The sequence below is a fragment of the Dreissena polymorpha genome, chromosome 14, assembly GCF_020536995.1.
Source record: "Dreissena polymorpha isolate Duluth1 chromosome 14, UMN_Dpol_1.0, whole genome shotgun sequence".
In the NCBI taxonomy this organism is placed as follows: Eukaryota; Metazoa; Mollusca; class Bivalvia; order Myida; family Dreissenidae; genus Dreissena; species Dreissena polymorpha.
In genome coordinates this window covers 48,409,097-48,436,441 of record NC_068368.1, presented here as the reverse complement: position 1 = coordinate 48,436,441, position 27,345 = coordinate 48,409,097, and the positions used below count along the sequence as shown (strand labels likewise).

The 27,345-nt window shown below is 37.8% G+C and overlaps 1 protein-coding gene across 14 annotated transcripts in view; it reads left to right on the top strand.

Moving 5' to 3' along the window:
• The first annotated feature begins 492 nt into the window (after positions 1-492).
• Positions 493-27,345, top strand: part of LOC127857534 (kelch domain-containing protein 4-like) — a 31,968-nt gene continuing 5,115 nt past the window's right edge. For 4 of the 14 annotated variants that reach the window (XR_008038404.1, XR_008038406.1, XR_008038405.1 and 1 more), the window contains exons 1-12: positions 493-636; positions 2,323-2,448; positions 3,833-3,924; positions 4,302-4,380; positions 5,220-5,318; positions 8,283-8,419; positions 9,610-9,702; positions 10,051-10,277; positions 11,097-11,242; positions 14,828-14,919; positions 17,343-17,937; positions 26,962-27,037. Coding sequence is in view for 11 of the 14 variants with exons in the window: in XM_052393954.1 (XP_052249914.1) it covers positions 2,335-2,448; positions 3,833-3,924; positions 4,302-4,380; positions 5,220-5,318; positions 8,283-8,419; positions 9,610-9,702; positions 10,051-10,277; positions 11,097-11,242; positions 14,828-14,919; positions 17,343-17,937; positions 26,962-27,037 (1,750 nt within the window). In the remaining 3 variants the exon portion in view is untranslated. Of the gene's footprint in view, positions 637-2,322; positions 2,449-3,832; positions 3,925-4,301; positions 4,381-5,219; positions 5,319-5,541; positions 5,557-6,506; positions 6,525-6,580; positions 6,619-6,700; positions 6,713-6,791; positions 6,807-6,863; positions 6,901-7,122; positions 7,135-7,209; positions 7,229-7,312; positions 7,325-7,608; positions 7,654-8,282; positions 8,420-9,609; positions 9,703-10,050; positions 10,278-11,096; positions 11,243-14,827; positions 14,920-17,342; positions 17,938-26,961; positions 27,038-27,345 lie in introns of those variants that run through there. The other 10 variants (XM_052393961.1, XM_052393959.1, XM_052393957.1 and 7 more) reach the window with 10 other exon arrangements.

The window sequence follows — 27,345 nt, the reverse complement described above, 5'->3', positions numbered from 1 at the left end:
AGCCACACGGTGCAAATACATTCTGTATGATATACACATTGTAACTACAGTTATAATTCTTATTCTGTTTTCTCTGATGAAGTTAATGTCCACTAATGAGATCACAAAATCTAGCGTGACTTTATAGCGGACAAGGTAGCTCCTGACCAGACAGTGCAAGTGAATGTGCATCCTATTGGTATGGTGCATATAAAGTTTCATCAAATTCATATTCTAAGTGTTGCCTGTCCAAAAAGTACGGTGGTTGTACACCTTAGAGATCCTGGTTTATTTTTTTCTCCAGGGGCATGGGAGCTTGGTTGGTGGCAACCATAATTTACAGGTTAAGTAGGGTTTCCTGCAGGCACTCCCCCCAATCAAAAGGCCGCACTGAAAACCTTTTCAGACATTATTGATGTAACTTTAAAAAAAAAACGTCACAACTTTTATAAGACTTACTGATTTGTTTAAGTTTTATGTTAACGTTTACTAGATCTAGTATCATTTGCATGAATGCGTCAAAGCGCTTTAGTTTAGTGGCTTGTAACCTTCAACACAACAACATGTGCGATGTGCATTGCAAATTATTGTGAAACCCTGTAAAAAACATAACATTCAAGTAAAAAACGAACATTACACAGCATAGAAAGAATAACTGTATGTATTTACATATTTAACGAAATGTCAATGTTTCAACTGTAAGTTTTGAATAATTTATAGAAATTGTCATATATTTTCGCGTTATGTTATGAGTATATATTTGCACTGTCAAATCAAAACATGTTTTAACTAACTAAGTCTTAATTCTGACTAAGTCTGAGTAACTAACAGACTATTGTGGCTACATCTGACACACAAGAAAGCACGGGTTATAGAATTGTGCAGTACAAGATGTGTTTGAATATATATATAAAACAATCAATTGTAGTGAAAATAAGGTCACTTCCAACAGCCTTGCTGTTGGGCTATTTCTCATCCCCGTAGCCATTAATGTGAAAATGTTGAGCTCAAGCCGGGGATTGAACCCACGACTTCCAGTTTGGTAGTCAGACACAATTAACCACACAGGTTTCCTGAAAAGTCCCAAACAGTGCCTGTCAACCTGACAGGCTGATGGAAAAGTAAGCCTGTCCGGACAAAAATTCACCTGACCAAACAGATGAGTTTATAATTGAAGAATTTAGTAAAGTTTAACTCATATTTATTGCAATGTGCAGCCTGTGTATAAGTATTGGACAACTATAAGTAATTGAGTTTGGAACATATAACATCAAATCATTATGTGTTCGTATGCAAATGTAAATCACTGTAATTTTAAAATATGTGATTCATTCAATTTAATATGTAATTATGTAGTCAACTTGTACAAAATATACTCTTATATATTCTCCGTACAATATCAATCTTTTACAAAACTATCTGTTTTATATTATCAAAAATAAAATGATAATGCGATATTACACTGATATAAGCACATTTTCGTGTTATTTCATGCGTTCCGAAGATACATAAAGCAAAACATTGCTTATATATGATGATGACAACTTCAAATTTGACAATTTCAATCATTTGTATAAGCATTTTTTCATTTGTAGTCTTTTGTTACAACCTTTGTAATTGGATAGATGGTAATATGTCGGAACAATGAAATTGATATTTTCGAAAAACAACAACAAAGGGAGAGTACTCTTAGGAACAAGGAACGCGTTAGTGTTCTTAATGACAAAAAGGCTCAAAATTCACGAAAAGAGTGATTCCAATTGGATGTAATTGTTCTTTTGGCAAGTTTTAGACTTTTCGGTATTTAGTCATATTTTGTTTGGCCTGTCATAAGGACCGGCAATATGAGAAACTTCGACGGACCGTAAAAAAATTTGCCGGACATGACCGGAGGTCCGGCCTTTTCATGAAGCCTGACCACGTCGCTAAAAGCTAGCCCAACAGCAAGGCTGTTGGAAGTGACCTTATTTTCACTACACAATTCAGTAAAGAGGTCTTCTTCATTGTTTAAATGCTTTAAATTAAGTAAACAGTCAAAAGCTATACATAGCTTATGTTATATACATGTTATTTCATACATACAATACATAAATTTTGATTTGATTTGACATCCTCAGTTGTTAAATCAGCCTCTAGTTGCATCAACCGGTAATTATTACTTCCAGTCAAGACACCAATATGCTTTAAAATATTTTTAAAAGTAATGCTGTCTAATAAGTTTAATCCGTGAGAGTGGTCTTATATAGCTGATGGTGACACTGTTATATCTTAAAACTTACTTAAAGTCCCTGGTCATTTTTATCGGCTCACTTTGTGCAAAAATCATTACATGAATTTATTCAGATAAAAGGAAACATGGGTAAAAAGAACAAAAAAGAGAAGAAAGGCCAGGGTAAGGAAAAGACATTACAGAAGACTGAGAAGAAAGCAAACAAACGAGCCAAAAAAGAGCTTGCCGAAAAGGGAGAGGTTAGTTTTGACTTTGTTAAAGGAACTTGTCCACATATTTCTTAAAAAACGCAGTAAATGTATTTACTAACAAAAAATTTTATATTTAGAATTGTTTAAAATAATTAAAATCAAGGAGGAAGTTTGAATAAGAAAAAATATGGCTTACCTGGGGCTTGAATGCAGGACATGTAGAATCAAACGCTAACATGCTACACCTTAAATCCAACATAACATGAAATCCAATTCATAAAGTTACTGCACTGTCTGTCAGTTTGTTTGTCTGTCGATCCTGCAGTCATTCTGTATTTTCAGGATTCTGCTCTCTTTTTCAGCCAGTTTCATCACCAAACTTTCTGAAATGTTTATTTAATAGCATAAATTGAGGTCAAGTTTAATAATAAAAACTAAAATAGAGATCAACTGGAAACTTTGTAGGTTAGTAGGTATACTTTAGCGAATATGCAGTGCACATGAACCTTAACACTTGCTCCCTAAATTTAAGAGTTTTTGCCTTTTATTAATGTTTGTGCTTAAATTTTGCCCAGAGCATATCTCAAAAACTGACAATAATATCAACTTGAAACTGTGGAGGCAGATAGAAGTCATTTGGGATGTGCAGTGCGCAAGAACCATAACCCTTCTCCCCTATTTTTATAGTAAATGCTCTTTTGATAATTTAACTTAACAAATCGAAAAATAGAATACAATTATGTAATGGTTGTCCACCAAACACTCAATTTTAAGAAATATTTTAATGTTTCTTCACCAGTTCTTTCCTTTTGTTAATTAATGTAATTAAATTTTGTCAGGAGAACTTATATTTTTTTAAAGCATATCTCAAACACAAAAAGAGTTATCAACTTCAAAGTGGTTAATTGTTAACTGCCTAAGAACCATAACTGTTGCTCTCCTATTTTAGAAGTTATTGCTCTTTGTTTATGTGCTCACTAAATGTTTGTTCAAAGCATAACTAGGAAACTAAAAGACCTGTGCAAATTTTAGAAGCTAGGTATATGTCATAAGATTGTGCAGTGCACTAGAACTATTATTCTTACTTAGATATGTCTAGAGTTATTGTCATTTGTTATTTTTGTATTTTTGTCTGGAACATGTCTTGAAAACTAAAAGCGTTATCTAGTTTTAACTTCAAAGGTGGGTAGATCCTATGTAGGGTAGACATGATGAGCATGTTGTCTTGTCTGACACCATTTGCATAGTCTGGAATATTTATTGTTTAAGTATTGCATTGGTTGTTAAGATTTACCACTTGTGATATGAAGTCATTGTGGTGAGAAAAAATTATTCATATTGAATATGAAGACAGCCTTCTCTGATAAAAAAAAACTTTGTAAATCCATGAACTATTTATCACAATGGTAAATAATGTTTGAATTATTTTTAGGATGACATTGAGAAGATGATAGCCCAGTTTCAGGAACAGGATCGTAAGAAAACCACGGTAACAGAAGAAAAATGTCCACCACCATCACCAAGGTAATTAGTGATTGAGAATACATCTACCTTATCACTGTTATAGAGGTTCAGCTACTGTTCAGGCGTTTGAAGTAGAGGTTTCAAGTATTCATTGTAATGTTCTTATAATTTTGATTCGTCATATAACAAATGTTCCGCTGTGGGTCGGAAAAATAAAATCTTTTTCGTTTGAATGTGGTTCTATTTCCTTAACTTTCAAACATAAATATTATTGGAAGAGTATTCTTTTTTTCAAAAAAAATGTCATACAAGAATGAAGATGATCATTTAATGAAACATAGTTAACATTTATGACATACTGTTTGTCAGTTAATCTGCCAGCAAAGAAACTTATCAGGTAATTTGTTTAGTTTTGCAATATGAGCTTATTGTTCCAGGTGTAACATGTCCCTTACATCTCACCCAGATAAAGAAGAGTTGATCATATTTGGTGGAGAGTATTTCACTGGCAATAAGGTATATTTCAGTTCTAGTACTTACCGTTATGGTTCGTTTGGTATGATGTTAAATGACTTGGGAGATAGAGTACTCTGATTTTAATAACTTTAAACTTTTAATAATAATACCTACATTTGGCTTGTGGAATGTTAAATGTTAACTGGTTATTTCACCTTTTTTATCACCCCGCAAACGATGTCTGTCAGTCGGTCTGGTATTCTGTGTCAAAGCTCTAGTTTGATTGGCTCTCAATACTTGAATAGCCTTAATTATATCAATTAGTTTCAACAAATATTGGGATAATAAAGAGCAAGAAGACAAGTGGGACAAAACAAAAACAACGTTAACCTTTGAAATATATCATCAATCTTACAGCTTGATAAAGAGAAAACATTGTCCATTGGAGGTGTCGTTACATTTGGTGAACGAGTTGATAGCAACAAATTGAATAAAGCGTTTTTATGTTTCAATGTGCTCATGGTGAGCTTTTGTGATCGTTTTTTGTCTGTCATGCGGTGTGCAGCGTGAATTTGCCTTGTTAACACACTAGTTTTAAATTGTTGATAGCATCTTGCAAAAAAAAGATTAATTGCCACATTTTCAAATTTCCTGGTTATGAAAGCTTTTCAGTATAGACATTCTAATTTACCACTAGCCAGTTATCAATCAAACTAATGGATCAACCAATCAAATATAAATTTATTGCAAACATTCAGTCTAACCAACAGAATGCCATGGTAACAGAAACAGTGTTATATATGTAAAAAAACGTTAAGTTGAAGGAGCTTTTCATCAATAGGGAGCTTAATAAATTGTTTACCTTTCAGTAGCTCACAGACAGCTGTTTGTGTTTTCAGATGTTCATGTATAATGACCTGTTTTTCTACAACATCAAGAAAAATGATTGGTTGAAGCTGACAGTACCCAACTCACCACCACCAAGATCTGCCCATCAGGTAAGCTGACAGTACCCAACTCACCACCACCAAGATCTGTCCATCAGGTAAGCTGACAGTACCCAACTTACCACCCCCAAGATCTGTCCATCAGGTAAGCTGACAGTACCCATCTCACCACCACCAAGATCAGCCCATCAGCTAAGCTAAAAGTACCCAACTCACCACCACCAAGATCTGTCCATCAGGTAAGCTGACAGTACCCAACTCTCCACCCCCACCAAGATCTGCCCATCAGGTAAGCTGACAGTACCCAACTCACCACTACCAAGATGTGCCCATCAGGTTAGCCATACATGCCATACGTCCCGGATTGTCCGGGACAGTCCGGGAAATGAAGAACTTGTCCCGCTGTCCCGGAAATCTATCAAAAGTCCCGGAATTTACAAAATCCATATAAACATGTACCTTATCTTAGGCTGAATTGCACCTCAAATCTGTGTATATCTGCAGCATCTCCATGACAATGCCTACCCGAATAGGCAGACTACGCTACGTGTCAAAATCGATCAATTAAAAGAGGTCCTGTTACAATATCGATTGTCTCACGTTTGCGGTCAAACCGAAAAGGCGGCATTGTTTAATGTGGTTGTAAATTGACTTAAATCTACTACGTCATTATTTCCCGCTGCGTAAGGGCAAAGGATAGTTGTTCACACATCTGAAGTCCAACATCGCTGAGTAAAAAATTAAAAGCAGTTTATGTTCGCACGTTTATCCGACAAAGAAGTTGAGTAAAAAAGTAAGCATATAAAAACGTCATCCTCACTAGGTTCATTATTGTCTTGTTCTAAACCACCAGTAAACAAAACGTTAAAAATAAGAAGTGAATTTGAACAACTACGCGTTACACACCGGTCTTAATAACAATAAAGCAGTGACGTCACCATCTATGTTTAGAACGCTTACACTGAAAACACGTGGCTTGTATATAGTAACGGAAGTAGTAATGTTTAATTTGACGTTCACAGATCAAGTGTATTTCGGATAGGCTTTTGAACTTTTGCAATTAACGATGCGAAACAACAAAAAAACGTACCAAAAATGCATATGTCTATAAATATCGCTACATTTATACATGTCCCAGAAAATCGGCAAAAGTCCCGGGCAATTTAACTCAATGTCCCTGAATTGGTCTGAAAAAATATGGCATGTATGGGTTAGCAGACAGTACCCAACTCTCCACCACCAAGATCTGCCCATCAGGTAAGCTGACAGTACCCAACTCACCACCACCAAGATCTGTCCATCAGGTAAGCTGACAGTACCCAACTCACCACCACCAAGATCTGCCCATCAGGTAAGCTGACAGTACCCAACTCACCACCACCAAGATCAGCTCATCAGGTAAGCTGACAGTACCCAACTTACCACCCCCAAGATCTGCCCATCAGGTAAGCTGACAGTACCCAACTCACCATCACCAAGATCTGCCCACCAGATAAGCTGACAGTACCCAACTCTCGACCACCAAGATCTGCCCATCAGGTAAGCTGACAGTACCCAACTCACCATCACCAAGATCTGCCCACCAGATAAGCTGACAGTACCCAACTCACCATCACCAAGATCTGCCCATCAGGTATGTTGACAGTACCGAACTCACCTCCACCAAGATGTGCCCATCAGGTAAGCTGACAGTACCCAACTCACCATCACCAAGATGTGCCCATCAGGTAAGCTGACAGTACCCAACTCTCCACCACCAAGATGTGCCCATCAGCTAAGCTGACAGTACCCATCTCACCACCACCAAGATCAGCCCATCAGCTAAGCTGACAGTACCCAACTTACCACCCCAAGATCTGCCCATCAGGTAAGCTGACAGTACCCAACTCACTTCCACCAAGATCAGCCCATCAGGTAAGCTGACAGTACCCAACTCGCCACCACCAAGATCTGCCCATCAGGTAAGCTGACAGTATACCCAACTCACCATCACCAAGATGTGCCCATCAGGTAAGCTGACAGTACCCAACTCACAACCCCCAAGATCTGCCCATCAGGTAAGCTGAAAGAACCCAACTCACCACCACCTAGATCAGCTCATCAGGTAAGCTGACAGTACCCAACTCACCACCACCAAGATCAGCTCTTCAGGTTAGCTGCAGGTGCCCAACTTACCACCCCAAAGATCTGCCCATCAGGTAAGCTGACAGTACCCAACTCACCTCTACCAAGATCAGCCCATCAGGTAAGCTGACAGTACCCAACTCACAACCCCCAAGATCTGCCCATCCGGTATGTTGACAATACCCAACTTACCATCACCAAGATCTGACCATCAGGTATGCTGACAGTACCCAACTCACCACCACCAAGATCTGCCCATCAGGTAAGCTGACAGTTCCCAACTTACCACCCCCAAGATCTGTCCATCAGGTAAGCTGACAGTACCCAACTTACCATCCCCAAGATCTGTCCATCAGGTATGTTGACAGTACCCAACTCACCATCACCAAGATGTGCCCATCAGGTTAGCAGACAGTACCCAACTCTCCACCACCAAGGTACTGGTAAACCTTGGAGGAATGTGGAGTGGAGTACATAGCATAGCTTGCAAAAGTATGGAGTGTATTACAAATTATACTTTTAATACTTTAGTATTCATTATCCCCCGCCATAGGCAGAGGGATATTGTTTTGGCGTTGTCAGTCCGTCCATCAGTCCTTCTGGCACTTTTGTGTCTGGAGCCATGTCTTGTAAGTGCTTTGATTGATTTCATTGAAACTTGGTATGAGTATATATATTGATAAGAGGATAATGCATGCCAAATGGCATTGTACACCATCTGTTAATAACGGAATTATGGCCCTATGTATCTTAAAAGAATACTTTTTTAGCTGAGTGTCAAATATAACACTTTTGTGTCCAGAAGCATATTTGCGGGGGATATCAATTCAACGAATTTGCTTGTTTTAAATAACTTTAAAGCAACTAAATATCATGCCCCCCTGGTTGCAGGCAGTAGCTGTCAGACAGGGAGGGGGTCAGCTGTGGATGTTCGGGGGAGAGTTTGCCTCTCCCACCCAGTCTCAGTTCTACCACTACAAGGACCTCTGGGTATTCCATCTCAAGGAGAAAACTTGGGAGAGAGTCAAGTAGGTCACAGACACTGTGTATCTCATAGCTGGGGAAATAAAAGAGACATAAATTGTTTGTTTAATGTGAACTGGAAGGATATTTAATAATGTGGTGTTTCATGGTCTTTAATGAAACTTGTTATCATTTGTGATAATTTTAGACCTTAAATATTATATTGATTGTGCAAAAACTTTGTACTCAGATCATACCTATTTTGAACATATAAGGAATACCACAATAATTCGCAATTGAAGTATCAAGAAAATATCAATGACAGTTATCATGATAAAACAACATTGAGTATGTTATGTTAACCTTATTATTACCTTTGGTAATGGGGGCTATATAGGAGTCACTTTGTCAGTCGGTCTTTCCCGAAAATTAAATCTGATCTTCACCAAATTTTGTCAGAAGTTGTATGTAGATGATGCCTAGATCAAGTTTGAATATGGGTCATGCCGGTTAAAAAACTAGGTCATGGGGTGCGTTTTAAACCACAAGTTTTTCTGGACCATAACTATGTCATTTAGCGTTAGATTTTTAAATGATTTAGTACATTTGTTCACCATCATGGGACAGTTTGTCATGCCAAAGAAGTATGTCGATATCTCCAAGGGTCATACTTGGAGTTCAAAGGTCAAAATGCCAATAAATGAGCTTTTCTGGGCCATAACTTTGTCATTTATTGTGAGACTTTAAAATAATTTGGCACATTTGTTCACCATCATTGGACAGTGTGTCAGGCCAAATAATTGCGTCGATATCTCCAAGGTCAAGGTCACACTTTGAGTCCAAAGGTCAAAAATGGCCATAAATGATCTTGTACGGGACATAACTATGTTGTTCTTGCTGAGATATTTAAATCATTTGACACATTTGTTCACCATCATGCGACAGTGTGTCATGCGAAAGAATTACGTCAATATCTCCAATTAGCTAATATAAATTAGCTTCTCTTGTTTTGTGAAGACAGCATGCAAAATATTCTCTGTCAATGCAGCATGTGTGGGTATACGTCACATCTGTGACAAAGCTCTAGTTCACTCTTCTATCTTTTTACAAAAAAGTATATGTAAAAAAATATTATTTATAAAAATGGATTTAATATGTGCTTAATTTAATAACAGCAAATTTATAAAATGCCAACACCTTAAGAAATCTTTCATTTGTCATATAAAAACTAATATACAAGATTGTCACCCCTCAGTGCTCCAGGTGGTCCCTCAGCTCGCAGTGGTCACAGAATGGTGCAGTGCAAGAAACAGCTCATTGTCTTTGGGGGTTTCCATGACAACGTCAGGTAGATAGCTGCATAAGAAGTCTGATAAGGCTAATGATATGTGTAATGGCAGAAATACATAAATAGGTTTCAGTGACAGAAAGCTGCATGAGAAATAAAATACATTTAAGATAAATATGTAAATACTTATTTATGGTAACTGATGACATATTGTGCACTATTTTTGCAAGTACTCCACTTGATTTTGTTGAGATCCTTGAGATGCTGGCATTCGTCTGTTTATATATTTGTACAGTGTGCAGTTATGTTCTACCCTTTCATGTTGAATTGCTCTTCTCTAAAATTAATTGTGGCAAGTATGTATCCAACACAAATATATCTGCTCTTATAGTATTCAAATCTTCACAGGGACTACAAGTATTTCAATGATGTGTTCACATTTGCCCTGGATACGTACACCTGGTCGCAGGTGGTTGCTACCGGTAACGCCCCAGCTCCCCGGTCGGGCTGTTGCCTAGCGCCCATTCTGGAGCAAGGTCGTGTGCTGGTGTATGGCGGGTACAGTAAGGAGCGCGTGAAGAAAGATGTAGACGAAGGGAAATACCACTCTGATATGTTTGTGTTGGTCCCTGAAGGTACTTAAAGTAATATTCCTGGTGTTTAAATCCCCAAAAATAATGTTGACATATATTTGTTGCTTTGTCTCTCTATAACCTATTCTTGTCTGGGCTTTTTCTTTACAACTGCTGATTGAAAATCATTAAAATTGTATGGAAATCCACATAAGAAAGATAAAACCTTCTGTATGCATTTAAATTGTTTAACAAAGCACATGTGAAAGAATCCATCACCTTGCATTGCTTTACATATATTTAAAAGTATTTTTGCTGGTTTAAAGTTACCTATATTTAGTTAAGTATTCAAAAAAGCATGAAAAGTTTGAATTACAAGTACTGTCTTTCAGATTTTTTTGCAAAAATAGTATATACAGGTAGAACAACATATATTGTTAATTTGGTGTGAAGATTTTATATAATACAGTTAGAAAAATGTGTTTACCAATACCCAGTGGTATTTTAATTTTTCATCACAAATGCATATTTATAGGAAACTTGAAATTGCTTTTACCATATAATTCTTAATATTGGTGGTACACAACTAGGAAGTTCATTTACCATCTATTCTCTTATTTATGCTACAGAGGTCTTACATTTAATAGTTGAGGGAGGGTAGCGCCATTTATAAAAGATCGCTATAATACCATTCTTTTTATTTTCCACTACACAATAAACATAATACTTTCACTTAGAAGCTCATTATGCAAATATTGCAGTCAGCAGTGTACCATAAGCACATAAGTGCATACAGTTTTTAAGCAAAACAAGTTATGGAACTTTGCTTTTGTTTAAAAAAAAGTGGGTGACAACGTTTATTGTTTTCGTTCAATCCTGAAGGAAAGGTGAAGGAAGACAGCCATCCTACTAAATGGAAATGGGTCAGTGTCAAACAGTCAGGGTCAAGGCCATCTCCGAGGTCAGGCTTCACACTGGCCATTGTCGGAGGCAACAAGGCTGTCTGCTTTGGAGGAGTGTTTGATGAGGTATAGTATACGACAAATGGTTTTCTATTTGTTTGGTAATGACCGACAGGTCTTTTTTAGCTTCCCGGAACACAATGTTCTCTTTTGTGATCCGATGCTGTTTTAGCTGTACAAATTATGAATAAAATAAAACTGCGTGTGTTATCTTTTGCTTTGAGCTTGTTTATCACTTAGTTTACTAGAATTACTTTTAAGTTTTTGGACACCTCCAAAATAACCCAAAAATGTGTTCACAAAAATATCATTGTTCACTCTTTTGAACGTTTTTAGCTAGTAAGTCATCAATATCCCCCCCCCCCAAAAAAAAAAACGGTTTGCATAGTACTTTACTTCATATGCCATCTGCATAAGATTAGCATAATTGGCACTAATTGATGTCAAACTTATATTCAATAAACAATATCACTATCATAAGTTGGCATACATGCCATAATTTTTCAGACCAATTCCGGGACATTGAGTTAAATTGTCCGGGACTTTTGCCGATTTTCCGGGACATGTATAAAATGTAGGGATATTTGTAGACATATGCATTTTTGGTACGTTTTTTTGTTTCGCATCGTAAATTGCAAAAGTTCGAAAGCTTTTCCGAAATACACTTGATCTATTAACGTCAAATTAAACATTACTACTTCCGTTACTAGATACAAGCCACGTGTTTTCAGTGTAAGCGTTCTAAACATAGATGGTGACGTCACTGCGTTATTGTTATTAAGACCGGTGTGTAACGCGTTGTTGTTGATACGCCTTTATTCATTTATAACATTTATATAATAAAAAATACAACAATACAGTACCGTTAGATCGTCAACTCAAATCGATTCACAATACATACAACCAATCACAATAAAACAAATACAACAAAACAGTACCGGTAGATAAAATCCGGACAGTCACATTAGTGGTTAAACGTGCGAACATAAACTGCTTTTAATTTTTTACTCAGCGTTGTTGGACTTCAGATGTGTGAACAACTATCCTTTGCACTTACGCAGCGGGAAATAATGACGTAGTAGATTAAAGTCAATTAACCTCCACATTAAACAATGCCGCCTTTTCGGTTTGACCGCTAACGTGAGACAATCGATATGATAACAAGACCCCTGTTAATTGATCGATTTTTACACGTAGCGTAGTCTGCCTATTCGGGTAGGCATTGTCATGGAGACGCTGCAGATATACACAGATTCGAGGTGCAGTTAAGCCTAAGATAAGGTACATGTATATATGGATTTTGTAAATTCCGGGACATTTGACAGATTTCCGGGACAGCGGGACAAGTTCTTCATTTCAGGGACTGTCCCGGACAATCCGGGACGTATGGCATGTATGTAAGTTGGGTAAAACCTTTTATTTTTCTATAGTGTACATGTCTTTTTGCTCGGTAACACTTACAAGGTCCACTGGTTTTATTACCTGCATGAGGTTGTAAAATACAGGTTAAAATGACAAGCAGGTAAAATTGAAGAAAAACAAATCATATACCATACATTTGCAAAAATTGAGAGACATTTATAACAGGTGGAAACTGGTTGGTCAAAAATACAGCCACACACAAAAATGATTTGGTAACATATGTGGGTGTATGAAAATTTAGTGCTGAAAAACATAGAATAATTAGGGTATTAACTAATTGACATGACGCCGCCTGTCAATCAAGTTCTTATCTAAGAACTGATCTACCAATCAGCGATGGATTAATCGGGCGCGTTAGTTAGCAACGAACTGTCCACCATTTTCTAGACAAGCTATGTATAGGTTCACTTTTACTTTAGCAAGTTTCTTTTGTTTTCCTCTTTTTAAAAAGTAGATTAAAAATGGATAAACGGTGTCGATGGGGTCTATGTAACTCAGACAATCGATATCCTGAAAGATTAGTTGGTGACATTTAATTTATATTGTTTCCAAAGCCGAAAAGAGATCTTGAGAAGTGTAAGAGATGTATAAATGCATGCGGTTGTCACCACGAACAACTGAATGTCAACACTGTCAAAGACAATTATAATATATTTTTATCGGATATACTAGCAGATTTAAATAGTTTGTTATTGATCTGATTATCACATAATATTTCACGTTTTTTTTTAAATAGTTTTATCAGTTACTAGGTCATTAATATACAGAAGCGAGGTTCATCTGCATTACTTAAAGAGAAATAAAACCCAGCTTGAAGCCTAATTTGTGCTGTGTTTTATTACTCTGATAGTAATGCACTTTATTGCCATTATATATGTTATTAGAAGGTGACAAATGATAATTATATTAATAACGGTATCTACACATGTGCAGACATGTGATGTCACCAATGAACGTTTTTAATCCACCAGATCAAATGCCTAGTTCTCATTTTTTTCAACGAGTTTCGTTTGATTTGTTTGGAAAAAAAAGCGGAAATGAAATAAGGCAAAAACGGTGTGAATAGGTTTTATGTAACTCTGACATTCGGTATCCATAAGTTAGATTAACTAAATATATACCATTTCAAAAGCGGAAATGCGGTCTTGACAAGAGCAAGTGGAAGCTTCAATGTGTAGAATTACCGAGATCACCCTTATGCATTTATTTATTTAAAAAACTGGAAATGTTATGTTAGAAATAACTAGGCATTATTAAGTATCAATTAAATCACGTGTGCTTGTAGAATAATAGAGAAGATTGGTACCAACTTTGCGTAACTTAACGAAATCCCCGTTGTAAATCGAGTTTTGTGTGTGTCAGAAACAAGTGATAACGATTATATGTTTCTATTTTAATAGAATCAAATCGATAAATGCCACATAATAAGATTTATTATTACTGATAAAACCAATAAATGCCGAACTTGGGAGAAGTTGGGACCTGCGCCAGCGTCTGATACAGGTAGCTTTACTGAATTCCCCTTCATACAGCGCTACTTTATATATGACAGTGACCAAACTTATTGTACTGTCAGAAAGCGTGTAAAACTTCACCGAAATCCCAGTTTAAAGCGCTATTTCGTGTCAAATACACAAGTGGTAATGTTTCGTAAATAACATGGGTAAATGCCGTTGAAGAAGTGTTAATTTATTGCTAATACTAACATCACACGTAATAACAGGTTCGATTTTGGTCAGCTCGCAAGCGTTTGAGAGCGTTATTCATGTACCTAAAAACCCGTTATAATTAGCTGATGTTCTCTATAAACGTATATTTTTTGCATTCGCAGAATAACTAAATGACACAAACCCCTTATACAAGTGTCATATGGTGTCAAAAAGTCCATAAAAATAATCCAGAATATTGCGTTAATCTATTTTATGCAGTATATAGGCAATGAAGCCATTTTGGTGTTAGCTTGTCTAGGTTTGCTACCCGCTGAGCCACGTGATTAAGTGGGCGGAGCGATCATAGATAAGGCGTCATGTCAATTCTCAGTGTGTTCATAGCCATCATTACAATATTCCTTCTTTTCGCAATTGTTCTCATTTGATTATTGCACATTCTTGAACTTATATACAGTTGTCCTTTCAGTTTCTGTACCACATGACCTGATGCATTTACAAACAGATTAATTTCTGTTGTCGAATGGAATAAATTTGGCAAAAAAAATCAATATGTTTTCAGGAAGAGAATGATGAACAACTTCAGGGTCGTTTCTATAACAACCTTTACTTTCTGGAGCTTGATAAGGGTCGCTGGTATGATGCCCAATTCAGGTATAGAGTACCCATGTGGTATTCCTGCTGTGACAAAAGGGTTATAAGTTTTTTAGGGGGGGGGGGGGGGGGGGTTGTATCAAAAATGATATATTTTATTATCATTTGTTTGCATTTTGATCAAAACAATAGTTAAGGTGTAATGTTTATTAGTCCCCTACCGGTTTCACCGGAGGGGACTAATGGTTTGCACTCTGTGTGTCCTTCAGTCTGTCAGTCTGTCAGTCTGTGAGTCTGTCACACTTTTCTGGATCCTGCGATAACTTTTAAAGTTCTTAATATTTTTTCATGAAACTTGAAACACAGATAGATGGCAATGTGGACATTATGCATGTCATTTCATTTTGTTCCTACGTCAAAAATTCTGGTTGCTATGGCAACAAATAGACTAGATATACTGCTGGAAATGGTGGTTTTCTGGATCCTGCGATAACTTTAAAGTTCTTCATATTTTTATGCCCCCATTACCATTGGTAATGGGGGCTACACATGTATATAGGAGTCACTTTGGCGAGCGGTCGGTCAGTCTGTCGGTCTGTCCCGAAATTTCATCCGATCTTCACCAAACTTGGTCACAAGTTGTATCTGGATGATGTATAGGTCAAGTTTGAATATGGGTCATGCCGGGTCAAAAACTAGGTCACGAGTCACTTAGTGTGTTTTAAACCGAAAGTTTGTCCGCACCATAACTATGTCATTAATCGTTAGATTTTAAAATGACTTGGTATATTTGTACACCATCATGGGACGATTTGTCGCGTGAAAAATGTATGTCAATATCCAAGGTCAAGGTCACACTTGGAGTTCAAGGGTCAAATGCTTGTCCGAGCCATAACTTTATAATTTATTGTGAGATTTTAAAATCATTTGGCATATTTGTCCACCATCACGGGACGGTGTGTAGCGCAAAAGAATTACATCAATATAGGTCAAGGTCACACTTTGAGTACAAAGATTAAAAATGACCATAAATGAGCTTGTCTGGGCAATGACTATGTCGTTCATTGTGAGATTTTAAAATCATTTGGCACATTTGTTCACCATCATTAGACTGTGTGTCGCGCGAAAGAATTTCCGCAATATCTACAACGTCAAGGTCATACTTTGAGTTCAAAGGTCAAAAAAAGCCATAAATGAGCTTGTCAGGGCCATAACTATGTCATTCATAGTGAGATTTTAAAATAATTTGGCACATTTGTTAACCATCATTGGACGGTGTGTCATGCGAAAGAATTACGTCGATATCTCCAAGGTCAAGGTCACACTTTGAGTTCAAAGGTCAAAAATGGCCATAAATGAGCTTGTCCGGGCCATAACTATGTTGTTCATTGTGAGATTTTAAAATCATTTTGCACATTTGTTCACCATTATTGGACAGTGTGTTGCGCGAAAGAATTACGTCGATATCTGCAATGTCAAGGTCACACTGTGAGTTCAAAGTTCAAAATGGCCATATATGAGCTTGTCCGGGCCATAACTATGTCATTTATTGTGAGATTTTAAAATACCTGGTACATTTGTTCACAATCATTGGACGATGTGTCATGCGAAAGAATTATGTCGATAACTCCAAGGTCTAGGTCACACTCGGAGTTCAAAAGTAAAAAAATGGCCATAAATTTGGACAGCATGTCATGCGAAAGAATTCAAGAGTTCAAAGGTCGAAATGGCCATAAATGATAATGGCATTATAATTCTTAAAAATCGCCATAAATTTGATTCTCTTGTTTTGTGAAGACAGCAAAATAGTATGTGCCAATGCGGCACGTGGGGGTATACATCACGTCTGTGACAAAGCTCTAGTTTCATTAAACTTGAAACATGGATAGATGGCAATATGGACATTATGCACTTCATTTCATTTTGTTCCTACATCAAAAAATCTTGTTGCTATGGCAACAAATAGACTAGAAATACTGCTGAAAATGGTGGTTTTCTGGATCCTGCGATAACTTAAAAAGTTCTTCATATTTTTTCATGAAACTTCAAACATGGATAGATGGCAATATGGACATTATGCACGTCATTTCATTTTGTTCCTACGTCAAAAATTCTGGTTGCTATGGCAACAAAAAAATATTCTAACAATGATGGAATTTCTGAAAATGGTCGAGAAGGTAGGGGACTTTTTCCAGAAAACTTAAAACATTCATTACTCTTGTTGTGAGTTAAGTTTTGTGCATCATTGCCAAATGAAAAAATTAGTTTTTTTAATGGACACAATAAGTTGTCTTGTAAAGTTAAAAATGTTGCAGTTTAATGTGTTGATATTTTCCAGTTAATTTTAAACAGATCTGCAGAACAACTACCAATGTGATTAAAATCCTGAAATATAAAAATTGACATTGAACTATTTGAACCTCTTTCAAATGTTTGAATGCTGAACTTGATTTATTTACTGATATATTAAACATTATTTGCAGAGGCAAGAAAACATCTGTCGAAAAGAAGAAACGAAGAAGAAAAAAGGAGGAAGGTGGTGATGATGATGATGATAATGATGAGGAGGAGGACGAAGAAGAAACATCCGTTGAGGGGGAAGGCACTATGGACCTGGATGCAGAAGATATCCAGAAGCTGGCCCTTGATGGAGGGGAGGAAGGGGCCAGGGGGGATGGGGAGGGTCTGGGCAAGCCCTCGTTGCCTGGCAATGCATCAGGGATGGAGGAGGAAGTGGGGGAAAGTGACAGGGGCCCAGGAGGGGCAAAGGACTCCAGTGCTTCTATGCAAACAGAAGAGAGTGTGTTTAAAGTGACAATTGGACCACAGAGCAGTGGCAGTGCAGTGGAAGGTGAGGACAGTGGGGCTTGTGCAATGGAAGGAGGTCAGGAGGCAGAGGTATTCATGCCGTCCCCGAGGATGAACGCTATGTTGGCAGTGCGGGGTGGCCAGCTGTTCCTGTACGGTGGGGTTTTTGAGGATGGGGACCGCCAGTACACGTTAGCAGACATGTACTCACTCAACATGGACAGGATGGATGAATGGAACACAATCATAGAGGGCAGCCTCAAGGATCAGGTCAGTGGATTATACACTGAGGTTATGGTTTAAATACTTTAAGGTTTTGTTTATATTATTGATGATGGTTAGGCCAAAATTGAAATATTTGTTTGTATCCTACCACAACAATCCAAGAAAATGGCAGCATCATAAAATATTTTGGGGAGATATTTATGTAACAAATTTTTGTATACTAGTGTGATTAACCTAAGGCTATTTCCTGGACAAATCTGGACATTTAGTGAAAATTGTTGAGACACCTCTTGGCAGTTTACAGAAAACAAAGGATGATTTCAGTCCTAATTGCATGCACCTTTGGCAAAAATAAAAATGGATTTGTCCCAACCTGATTTGTTTACATGGGTCGATACAAGTTACTTTGTAGTTTAATTCAAAATAGATTTATTCAAAACCATTATTTATATATGTTTATTTTACAAAGTTATTTAATGTTTTCTCTAAACTACTTGTCTTAAAGGTTGATATATTGTAATTTAAATTGTATTGCTGTTCTCCACAAACTGTGTAAAAAAACAACAGCCATAAATAATGCTTAAGGGTCCAATGGTTAATTGTTACAACTTTCAACGTGTTCCAACATTTGGTGTCAAGGGGTGTAAGTCAGTACTGTGACAAGTTCTATTTAATTTTGACCTTTTTTTGAAAAAGTGAAATTATTTGAATTAAATTCATATGTACTGAATATGGTTTCTTTTAAATAATTAATTTGTTGTATGGAATGCTTCTTGGGTATGTATTGCCGTTTTGTTTTCAAACAAATATATTTTTTAACTTGCCTGGTTCTATGTCATAATGCTTAATAATGCTGATAGCAACCGTGTAATGTAAAAATTCATCTAAATTAATACTAATTGTTGTTATGGTAGATTTAACATGCTAGCTATCCCACTTAAAAGCTTGTAGCAATTTTGATAAAACTCGTTGAAGGTCATGAAATGGAATCAAATTTCCTGAAATTCTTTTTACCTATTTTGCAAAACACTAGGCTCCTCCGGTATATATATATATATAAAATAGGGGGAGCCTAGTGTTTTGCAAGAAGCATTCCATACAACAAATTAATTATTTAAAAGAATACAGTCATGTAACCATATTCAGTACATATGAATTTAATTAAAATAATTTCACTTTTTCAAAAAAAGGTCAAAATTAAAATAGAACTTGTCACAGTACTGACTTATACCCCTTGACACCAAATGTTGGAACACGTTGAAATATATATACATATAATCGTAAAATAACAAGCGCCAGATTTCCTTCTTTTGTTTCATTGTTTTGTAGCAATGGTAGATTATAATCAGCCTTGATTGATGACGTTGTATACTTGGGGATGCCCTGGTATCAGGATAATGTCTGAGCAGCCCAAGGGAGTAACTAGGCTTAATGCATGTGCGAAGTGTCCTCCCACATTAGACTGTGTCATCTGCACAGGATTATCAGGGACAACACTTTCTGCCTTTTTGTTTAGCACAAAATTCTATTAAATCAGAAAGTGTTAGCCATGATAAGCCTTAGCAAAATGCACAGCCTGTCAGAGGCTAATCTTGGAAGACACTTTACTCACAAACATTGAGCCTGAGGCTAATCTTGGAAGACACTTTACTCACAGACATTGAGCCTGAGGCTAATCTTGGAAGACACTTTACTCACATACATTGAGCCTGAGGCTAATCTTGGAAGACACTTTACTCACATACATTGAGCCTGAGGCTAATCTTGGAAGACACTTTACTCACATACATTGAGCCTGAGGCTAATCTTGGAAGACACTTTACTCACATACATTGAGCCTGAGGCTAATCTTGAAAGACACTTTACTCACATACATTGAGCCTGAGGCTAATCTTGAAAGACACTTTACTCACATACATTGAGCCTGAGGCTAATCTTGAAAGACACTTTACTCACATACATTGAGCCTGAGGCTAATCTTGAAAGACACTTTACTCACATACATTGAGCCTGAGGCTAATCTTGGAAGACACTTTACTCACATACATTGAGCCTGAGGCTAATCTTGGAAGACACTTTACTCACATACATTGAGCCTGAGGCTAATCTTGGAAGACACTTTACTCACATACATCGAGCCTGAGGCTAATCTTGAAAGACACTTTACTCACATACATTGAGCCTGAGGCTAATCTTGGAAGACACTACTCACATACATTGAGCCTGAGGCTAATCTTGGAAGACACTTTACTCACATACATTGAGCCTGAGGCTAATCTTGGAAGACACTACTCACATACATTGAGCCTGAGGCTAATCTTGGAAGACACTTTACTCACATACATTGAGCCTGAGGCTAATCTTGAAAGACACTTTACTCACATACATTGAGCCTGAGGCTAATCTTGGAAGACACTTTACTCACATACATTGAGCCTGAGGCTAATCTTGGAAGACACTACTCACATACATTGAGCCTGAGGCTAATCTTGGAAGACACTTTACTCACATACATTGAGCCTGAGGCTAATCTTGGAAGACACTTTACTCACATACATTGAGCCTGAGGCTAATCTTGGAAGACACTTTACTCACATACATTGAGCCTGAGGCTAATCTTGGAAGACACTTTACTCACATACATTGAGCCTGAGGCTAATCTTGAAAGACACTTTACTCACATACATTGAGCCTGAGGCTAATCTTGGAAGACACTTTACTCACATACATTGAGCCTGAGGCTAATCTTGGAAGACACTTTACTCACATACATTGAGCCTGAGGCTTATCTTGGAAGACACTTTACTCACATACATTGAGCCTGAGGCTAATCTTGAAAGACACTTTACTCACATACATTGAGCCTGAGGCTAATCTTGGAAGACACTTTACTCACATACATTGAGCCTGAGGCTAATCTTGGAAGACACTTGACTCACATACATTGAGCCTGAGGCTAATCTTGGAAGACACTTTACTCACATACATTGAGCCTGAGGCTAATCTTGAAAGACACTTTACTCACATACATTGAGCCTGAGGCTAATCTTGAAAGACACTTTACTCACATACATTGAGCCTGAGGCTTATCTTGGAAGACACTTTACTCACATACATTGAGCCTGAGGCTAATCTTGGAAGACTCTTTACTCACATACATTGAGCCTGAGGCTAATCTTGGAAGACACTTTACTCCCATACATTGAGCCTGAGGCTAATCTTGGAAGACACTTTACTCACATACATTGAGCCTGAGGCTAATCCTGGAAGACACTTTACTCACATACATTGAGCCTGAGGCTAATCTTGGAAGACTCTTTACTCACATACATTGAGCCTGAGGCTAATCTTGGAAGACACTTTACTCACATACATTGAGCCTGAGGCTAATCTTGGAAGACACTTTACTCACATACATTGAGCCTGAGGCTAATCTTGGAAGACTCTTTACTCACATACATTGAGCCTGAGGCTAATCTTGGAAGACACTTTACTCACATTGAGCTTGAGGCTAATCTTGGAAGATTCTTTACTCACATTGAGCCTGAGGCTAATCTTGGAAGACTCTTTACTCACATACATTGAGCCTGAGGCTAATCTTGGAAGACACTTTACTCACATACATTGAGCCTGAGGCTAATCTTGAAAGACTCTTTACTCACAAACATTGAGCCTGAGGCTCATCTTGAAAGACACTTTACTCACATACATTGATCATGAGGCTAATCTTGGAAGACACTTTACTCACATACATTGAGCCTGAGGCTAATCTTGGAAGACACTTTACTCACATTGAGCCTGAGGCTAATCTTGGAAGACACTTTACTCACATACATTGAGCCTGAGGCTAATCTTGGAAGACACTTTACTCACATACATTGAGCCTGAGGCTAATCTTGGAAAACACTTTACTCACATACATTGAGCCTGAGGCTAATCTTGTAAGACACTTTACTCACATACATTGAGCCTGAGGCTAATCTTGGAAGACACTTTACTCACATACATTGAGCCTGAGGCTAATCTTGGAAGACACTTTACTCACATACATTGAGCCTGAGGCTAATCTTGGAAGACACTTTACTCACATACATTGAGCCTGAGGCTAATCTTGGAAGACACTTTACTCACATACATTGAGCCTGAGGCTAATCTTGAAAGACACTTTACTCACATACATTGAGCCTGAGGCTAATCTTGAAAGACACTTTACTCACATACATTGAGCCTGAGGCTAATCTTGAAAGACACTTTACTCACATACATTGAGCCTGAGGCTAATCTTGAAAGACACTTTACTCACATACATTGAGCCTGAGGCTAATCTTGGAAGACACTTTACTCACATACATTGAGCCTGAGGCTAATCTTGGAAGACACTTTACTCACATACATTGAGCCTGAGGCTAATCTTGGAAGACACTTTACTCACATACATTGAGCCTGAGGCTAATCTTGAAAGACACTTTACTCACATACATTGAGCCTGAGGCTAATCTTGGAAGACACTACTCACATACATTGAGCCTGAGGCTAATCTTGGAAGACACTTTACTCACATACATTGAGCCTGAGGCTAATCTTGGAAGACACTACTCACATACATTGAGCCTGAGGCTAATCTTGGAAGACACTTTACTCACATACATTGAGCCTGAGGCTAATCTTGAAAGACACTTTACTCACATACATTGAGCCTGAGGCTAATCTTGGAAGACACTTTACTCACATACATTGAGCCTGAGGCTAATCTTGGAAGACACTACTCACATACATTGAGCCTGAGGCTAATCTTGGAAGACACTTTACTCACATACATTGAGCCTGAGGCTAATCTTGGAAGACACTTTACTCACATACATTGAGCCTGAGGCTAATCTTGAAAGACACTTTACTCACATACATTGAGCCTGAGGCTAATCTTGGAAGACACTTTACTCACATACATTGAGCCTGAGGCTAATCTTGGAAGACACTTTACTCACATACATTGAGCCTGAGGCTAATCTTGGAAGACACTTTACTCACATACATTGAGCCTGAGGCTAATCTTGAAAGACACTTTACTCACATACATTGAGCCTGAGGCTAATCTTGGAAGACACTTTACTCACATACATTGAGCCTGAGGCTAATCTTGGAAGACACTTGACTCACATACATTGAGCCTGAGGCTAATCTTGGAAGACACTTTACTCACATACATTGAGCCTGAGGCTAATCTTGAAAGACACTTTACTCACATACATTGAGCCTGAGGCTTATCTTGGAAGACACTTTACTCACATACATTGAGCCTGAGGCTAATCTTGGAAGACACTTTACTCACATACATTGAGCCTGAGGCTAATCTTGGAAGACACTTTACTCACATACATTGAGCCTGAGGCTAATCTTGGAAGACACTTTACTCACATACATTGAGCCTGAGGCTAATCTTGGTAGACACTTTACTCACATACATTGAGCCTGAGGCTAATCTTGGAAGACACTTTACTCACATACATTGAGCCTGAGGCTAATCTTGGAAGACACTTTACTCACATACATTGAGCCTGAGGCTAATCTTGGAAGACTCTTTACTCACATACATTGAGCCTGAGGCTAATCTTGGAAGACTCTTTACTCACATACATTGAGCCTGAGGCTAATCTTGGAAGACACTTTACTCACATTGAGCTTGAGGCTAATCTTGGAAGACACTTTACTCACATTGAGCCTGAGGCTAATCTTGGAAGACTCTTTACTCACATACATTGAGCCTGAGGCTAATCTTGGAAGACACTTTACTCACATACATTGAGCCTGAGGCTAATCTTGAAAGACTCTTTACTCACATACATTGAGCCTGAGGCTCATCTTGAAAGACACTTTACTCACATACATTGATCATGAGGCTAATCTTGGAAGACACTTTACTCACATACATTGAGCCTGAGGCTAATCTTGGAAGACACTTTACTCACATTGAGCCTGAGGCTAATCTTGGAAGACACTTTACTCACATACATTGAGCCTGAGGCTAATCTTGGAAGACACTTTACTCACATACATTGAGCCTGAGGCTAATCTTGGAAAACACTTTACTCACATACATTGAGCCTGAGGCTAATCTTGTAAGACACTTTACTCACATACATTGAGCCTGAGGCTAATCTTGGAAGACACTTTACTCACATACATTGAGCCTGAGGCTAATCTTGGAAGACACTTTACTCACATACATTGAGCCTGAGGCTAATCTTGGAAGACACTTAACTCACAGGGTTGTCATTATGATTGTAAACAAAGGATTATGTTGGAAAAGTAACCGATTCGGCCGGTGGTCAATCGGGCCGCCTAGGCCCCTTTTTGGGTCCAGGGCAAGGCCCTGGTAGGGAGGTCAGGTGGACGAAGCCCCCCGACCGAAAAGGAATTCTAGACATTTTAGGGACAAATTACTGCTATTCTCAGAGCATAAAAGTTAAAATGAGGTCTAAAAATAATAGAAAATTTTAAGATTTTCACATTTTTAGTTTACTGTACAATTTAAAAACATATTATATTGATAGATCTTTGCATGTTCCAATTCTAGCCATTACCCGATAATTCAGTATTATTACGATTTCTTTTTTCCAAAACCAAATTACGCCCAATTTTGACAATAAATGTCTTCCGCCATTTACTGCAAGTGCATATACAAATTGAATTGTGGGATTTGGGAATTCCCAGTGAACATGCGTGAATCACATGGCGCGATTTGAGAGCATTGAGAACCGTTTATATTTATGAATTACGACAAGTCAACCACTCAATCTAAACTGTTACATGTATGGTACCTCCTTTCAAAAAAGTTTGCGAAAGTGAAAATGAACTTCTGAGAATAAAAACGCGCCTTTCTTTAAAATTTGCAGAGTACTTTTCATTCCGGATTGTGATATAACTTGTCAGGTCATTCATGCCAGGGACCTATACAAACAGTTTGTATAGGTCCCTGTTTATGCATGTAGACCTATATGTATGCATAGTTTGGCAATCTCAAAACACGATATTTACCTACTTATTACATTATGTGTAATGACCATTTGTATAACAACATGCATTATTTAATTGAAGTATTTTCAAATGCGTATAATTAAATGTGTTATCCGAAATCATTTTCAGATGTCATTATTCATGGAAAATTAAGAAAATTCTAGCAACAGAGACACATTTCTCGTGTTTTTCAATGAGATGAAAATCATGCCAAAGTAAGACTTCATGTATAACATCACATCATTCTTCCTCGGAGAAAGCGTGGACTTTAATATTAAGATGCTGAATAACAACTTCGTAGCGCAGAAGTCGCTTATATCTTTTATTTTGGTAGAAAATCATGGAGCATTTTTAACCAGGTTTTCCGAAGGAAAAAACCGGTTATAAGTTTGGCGAATGCGGGCGGGCTGGCGCCTGGCGGGCGGGCGAACAAGCTTGTCCGGGCCATAACTATGTCGTTCATTGTCATATTTAAAAATCATTTGGCACATTTGTTCACCATCATTGGACAGTGTGTCACGCGAAATAATTACATCGATATCTCCAAGGTCAAGGTCACACTTTGAGTTCAAAGGTCAAAATTGGCAATAAATGAGCTTGTCTGGGCCATAACTATGTCATTCATTGTGAGATTTTACAATTATTTGGCACATTGTTCACCATCATGGGACGGTGTGTCGCACGAAAGAATCACGTCAATATCTCCAATGTCAAGGTCACCACAACTTAAAATAGATTTATTTTGAAACAAACTTACAAAGGGGGTTAATTTTGTTTGTTCATTTCAAAAGTTCAGTTTGAGTTGTCTCCCTTAATCAGATTTTTTTTCACAATGAAAACCTGGTTTTGTTACAATTTTGTCCCTTGTTTAATATGTGGAAACCTTTTCATTAACTAAAAAAACTAGTTAATTACGCTCCACAGTGCAACATTCGTTGAGATACGGTCAGTAATAATCTGTGCGGAGTTAATGGACTGACTGCATGACCAGTCGTCGCTCTACTATAGTACGGTTATTCCTCGTCAATTATTGTCGGTTTGCATGATCAAAACTTCCGATCGCAATTTTAAAAATTCGGGAAAAACAGACGTTGATAACATCTACGTCTCTTGGAAAAACAACCGATTTTCTGGCGATTTTAACCGATGAATTTGATCAGCAATCGGTTAATAATGACAACCCTGCATATACATTGAGCCTGAGGCTAATCTTGGAAGACACTTTACTCACATACATTGAGCCTGAGGCTAATCTTGGAAGACACTTTACTCACATACATTGAGCCTGAGGCTAATCTTGAAAGACACTTTACTCACATACATTGAGCCTGAGGCTAATCTTGGAAGACACTTTACTCACATACATTAAGCCTGAGGCTTATCTTGGAAGACACTTTACTCACATACATTGAGCCTGAGGCTAATCTTGGAGACACTTTACTCACATACATTGAGCCTGAGGCTAATCTTGGAAGACACTTTACTCACATACATTGAGCCTGAGGCTAATCTTGTAAGACACTTTACTCACATACATTGAGCCTGAGGCTAATCTTGGAAGACACTTTACTCACATACATTGAGCCTGAGGCTAATCTTGGAAGACACTTTACTCACATACATTGAGCCTGAGGCTAATCTTGGAAGACACTTTACTCACATACATTGAGCCTGAGGCTAATCTTGAAAGACACTTTACTCACATACATTGAGCCTGAGGCTAATCTTGGAAGACACTTTACTCACATACATTGAGCCTGAGGCTAATCTTGGAAGACACTTTACTCACATACATTGAGCCTGAGGCTAATCTTGAAAGACACTTTACTCACATACATTGAGCCTGAGGCTAATCTTGGAAAACACTTTACTCACATACATTGAGCCTGAGGCTAATCTTGGAGACACTTTACTCACATACATTGAGCCTGAGGCTAATCTTGGAGACACTTTACTCACATACATTGAGCCTGAGGCTAATCTTGGAAGACACTTTACTCACATACATTGAGCCCAGTTTTCACAGAATGCGACTCTGTCTGTTTTACTGTGCAGGTCTGGGAGGAGTCTGACTCGTCCTCTGATGATAATGATGAGATGGAGAGTGGGGCCAGGAAACGCAGGGCCTCAGGTCAGTGGACTCTATACTCAACCCTTTCCCACATAGAAGCAAAGGGAAAATGGCTATGTGCAAACAGCATAAAACCAGTCTGTTCAGGTTTTATGCTGTTTGCTGCTCATTACTATCTAAATGTTTGAAATGAAGCCTTAAAAACTTTAATCTAGTAAGAAAGGTCTTAAATTAGATCATACTTTCTTAGGGACTATTAATGCGTCAAAATACATATATAAGGGGTAAAGGGTTTATAAAGGCAGTACAATAATTGAGGTTGAAGTTGAACAGGCACATTTTTAGTCTTAAAAGTATGTATAATAATG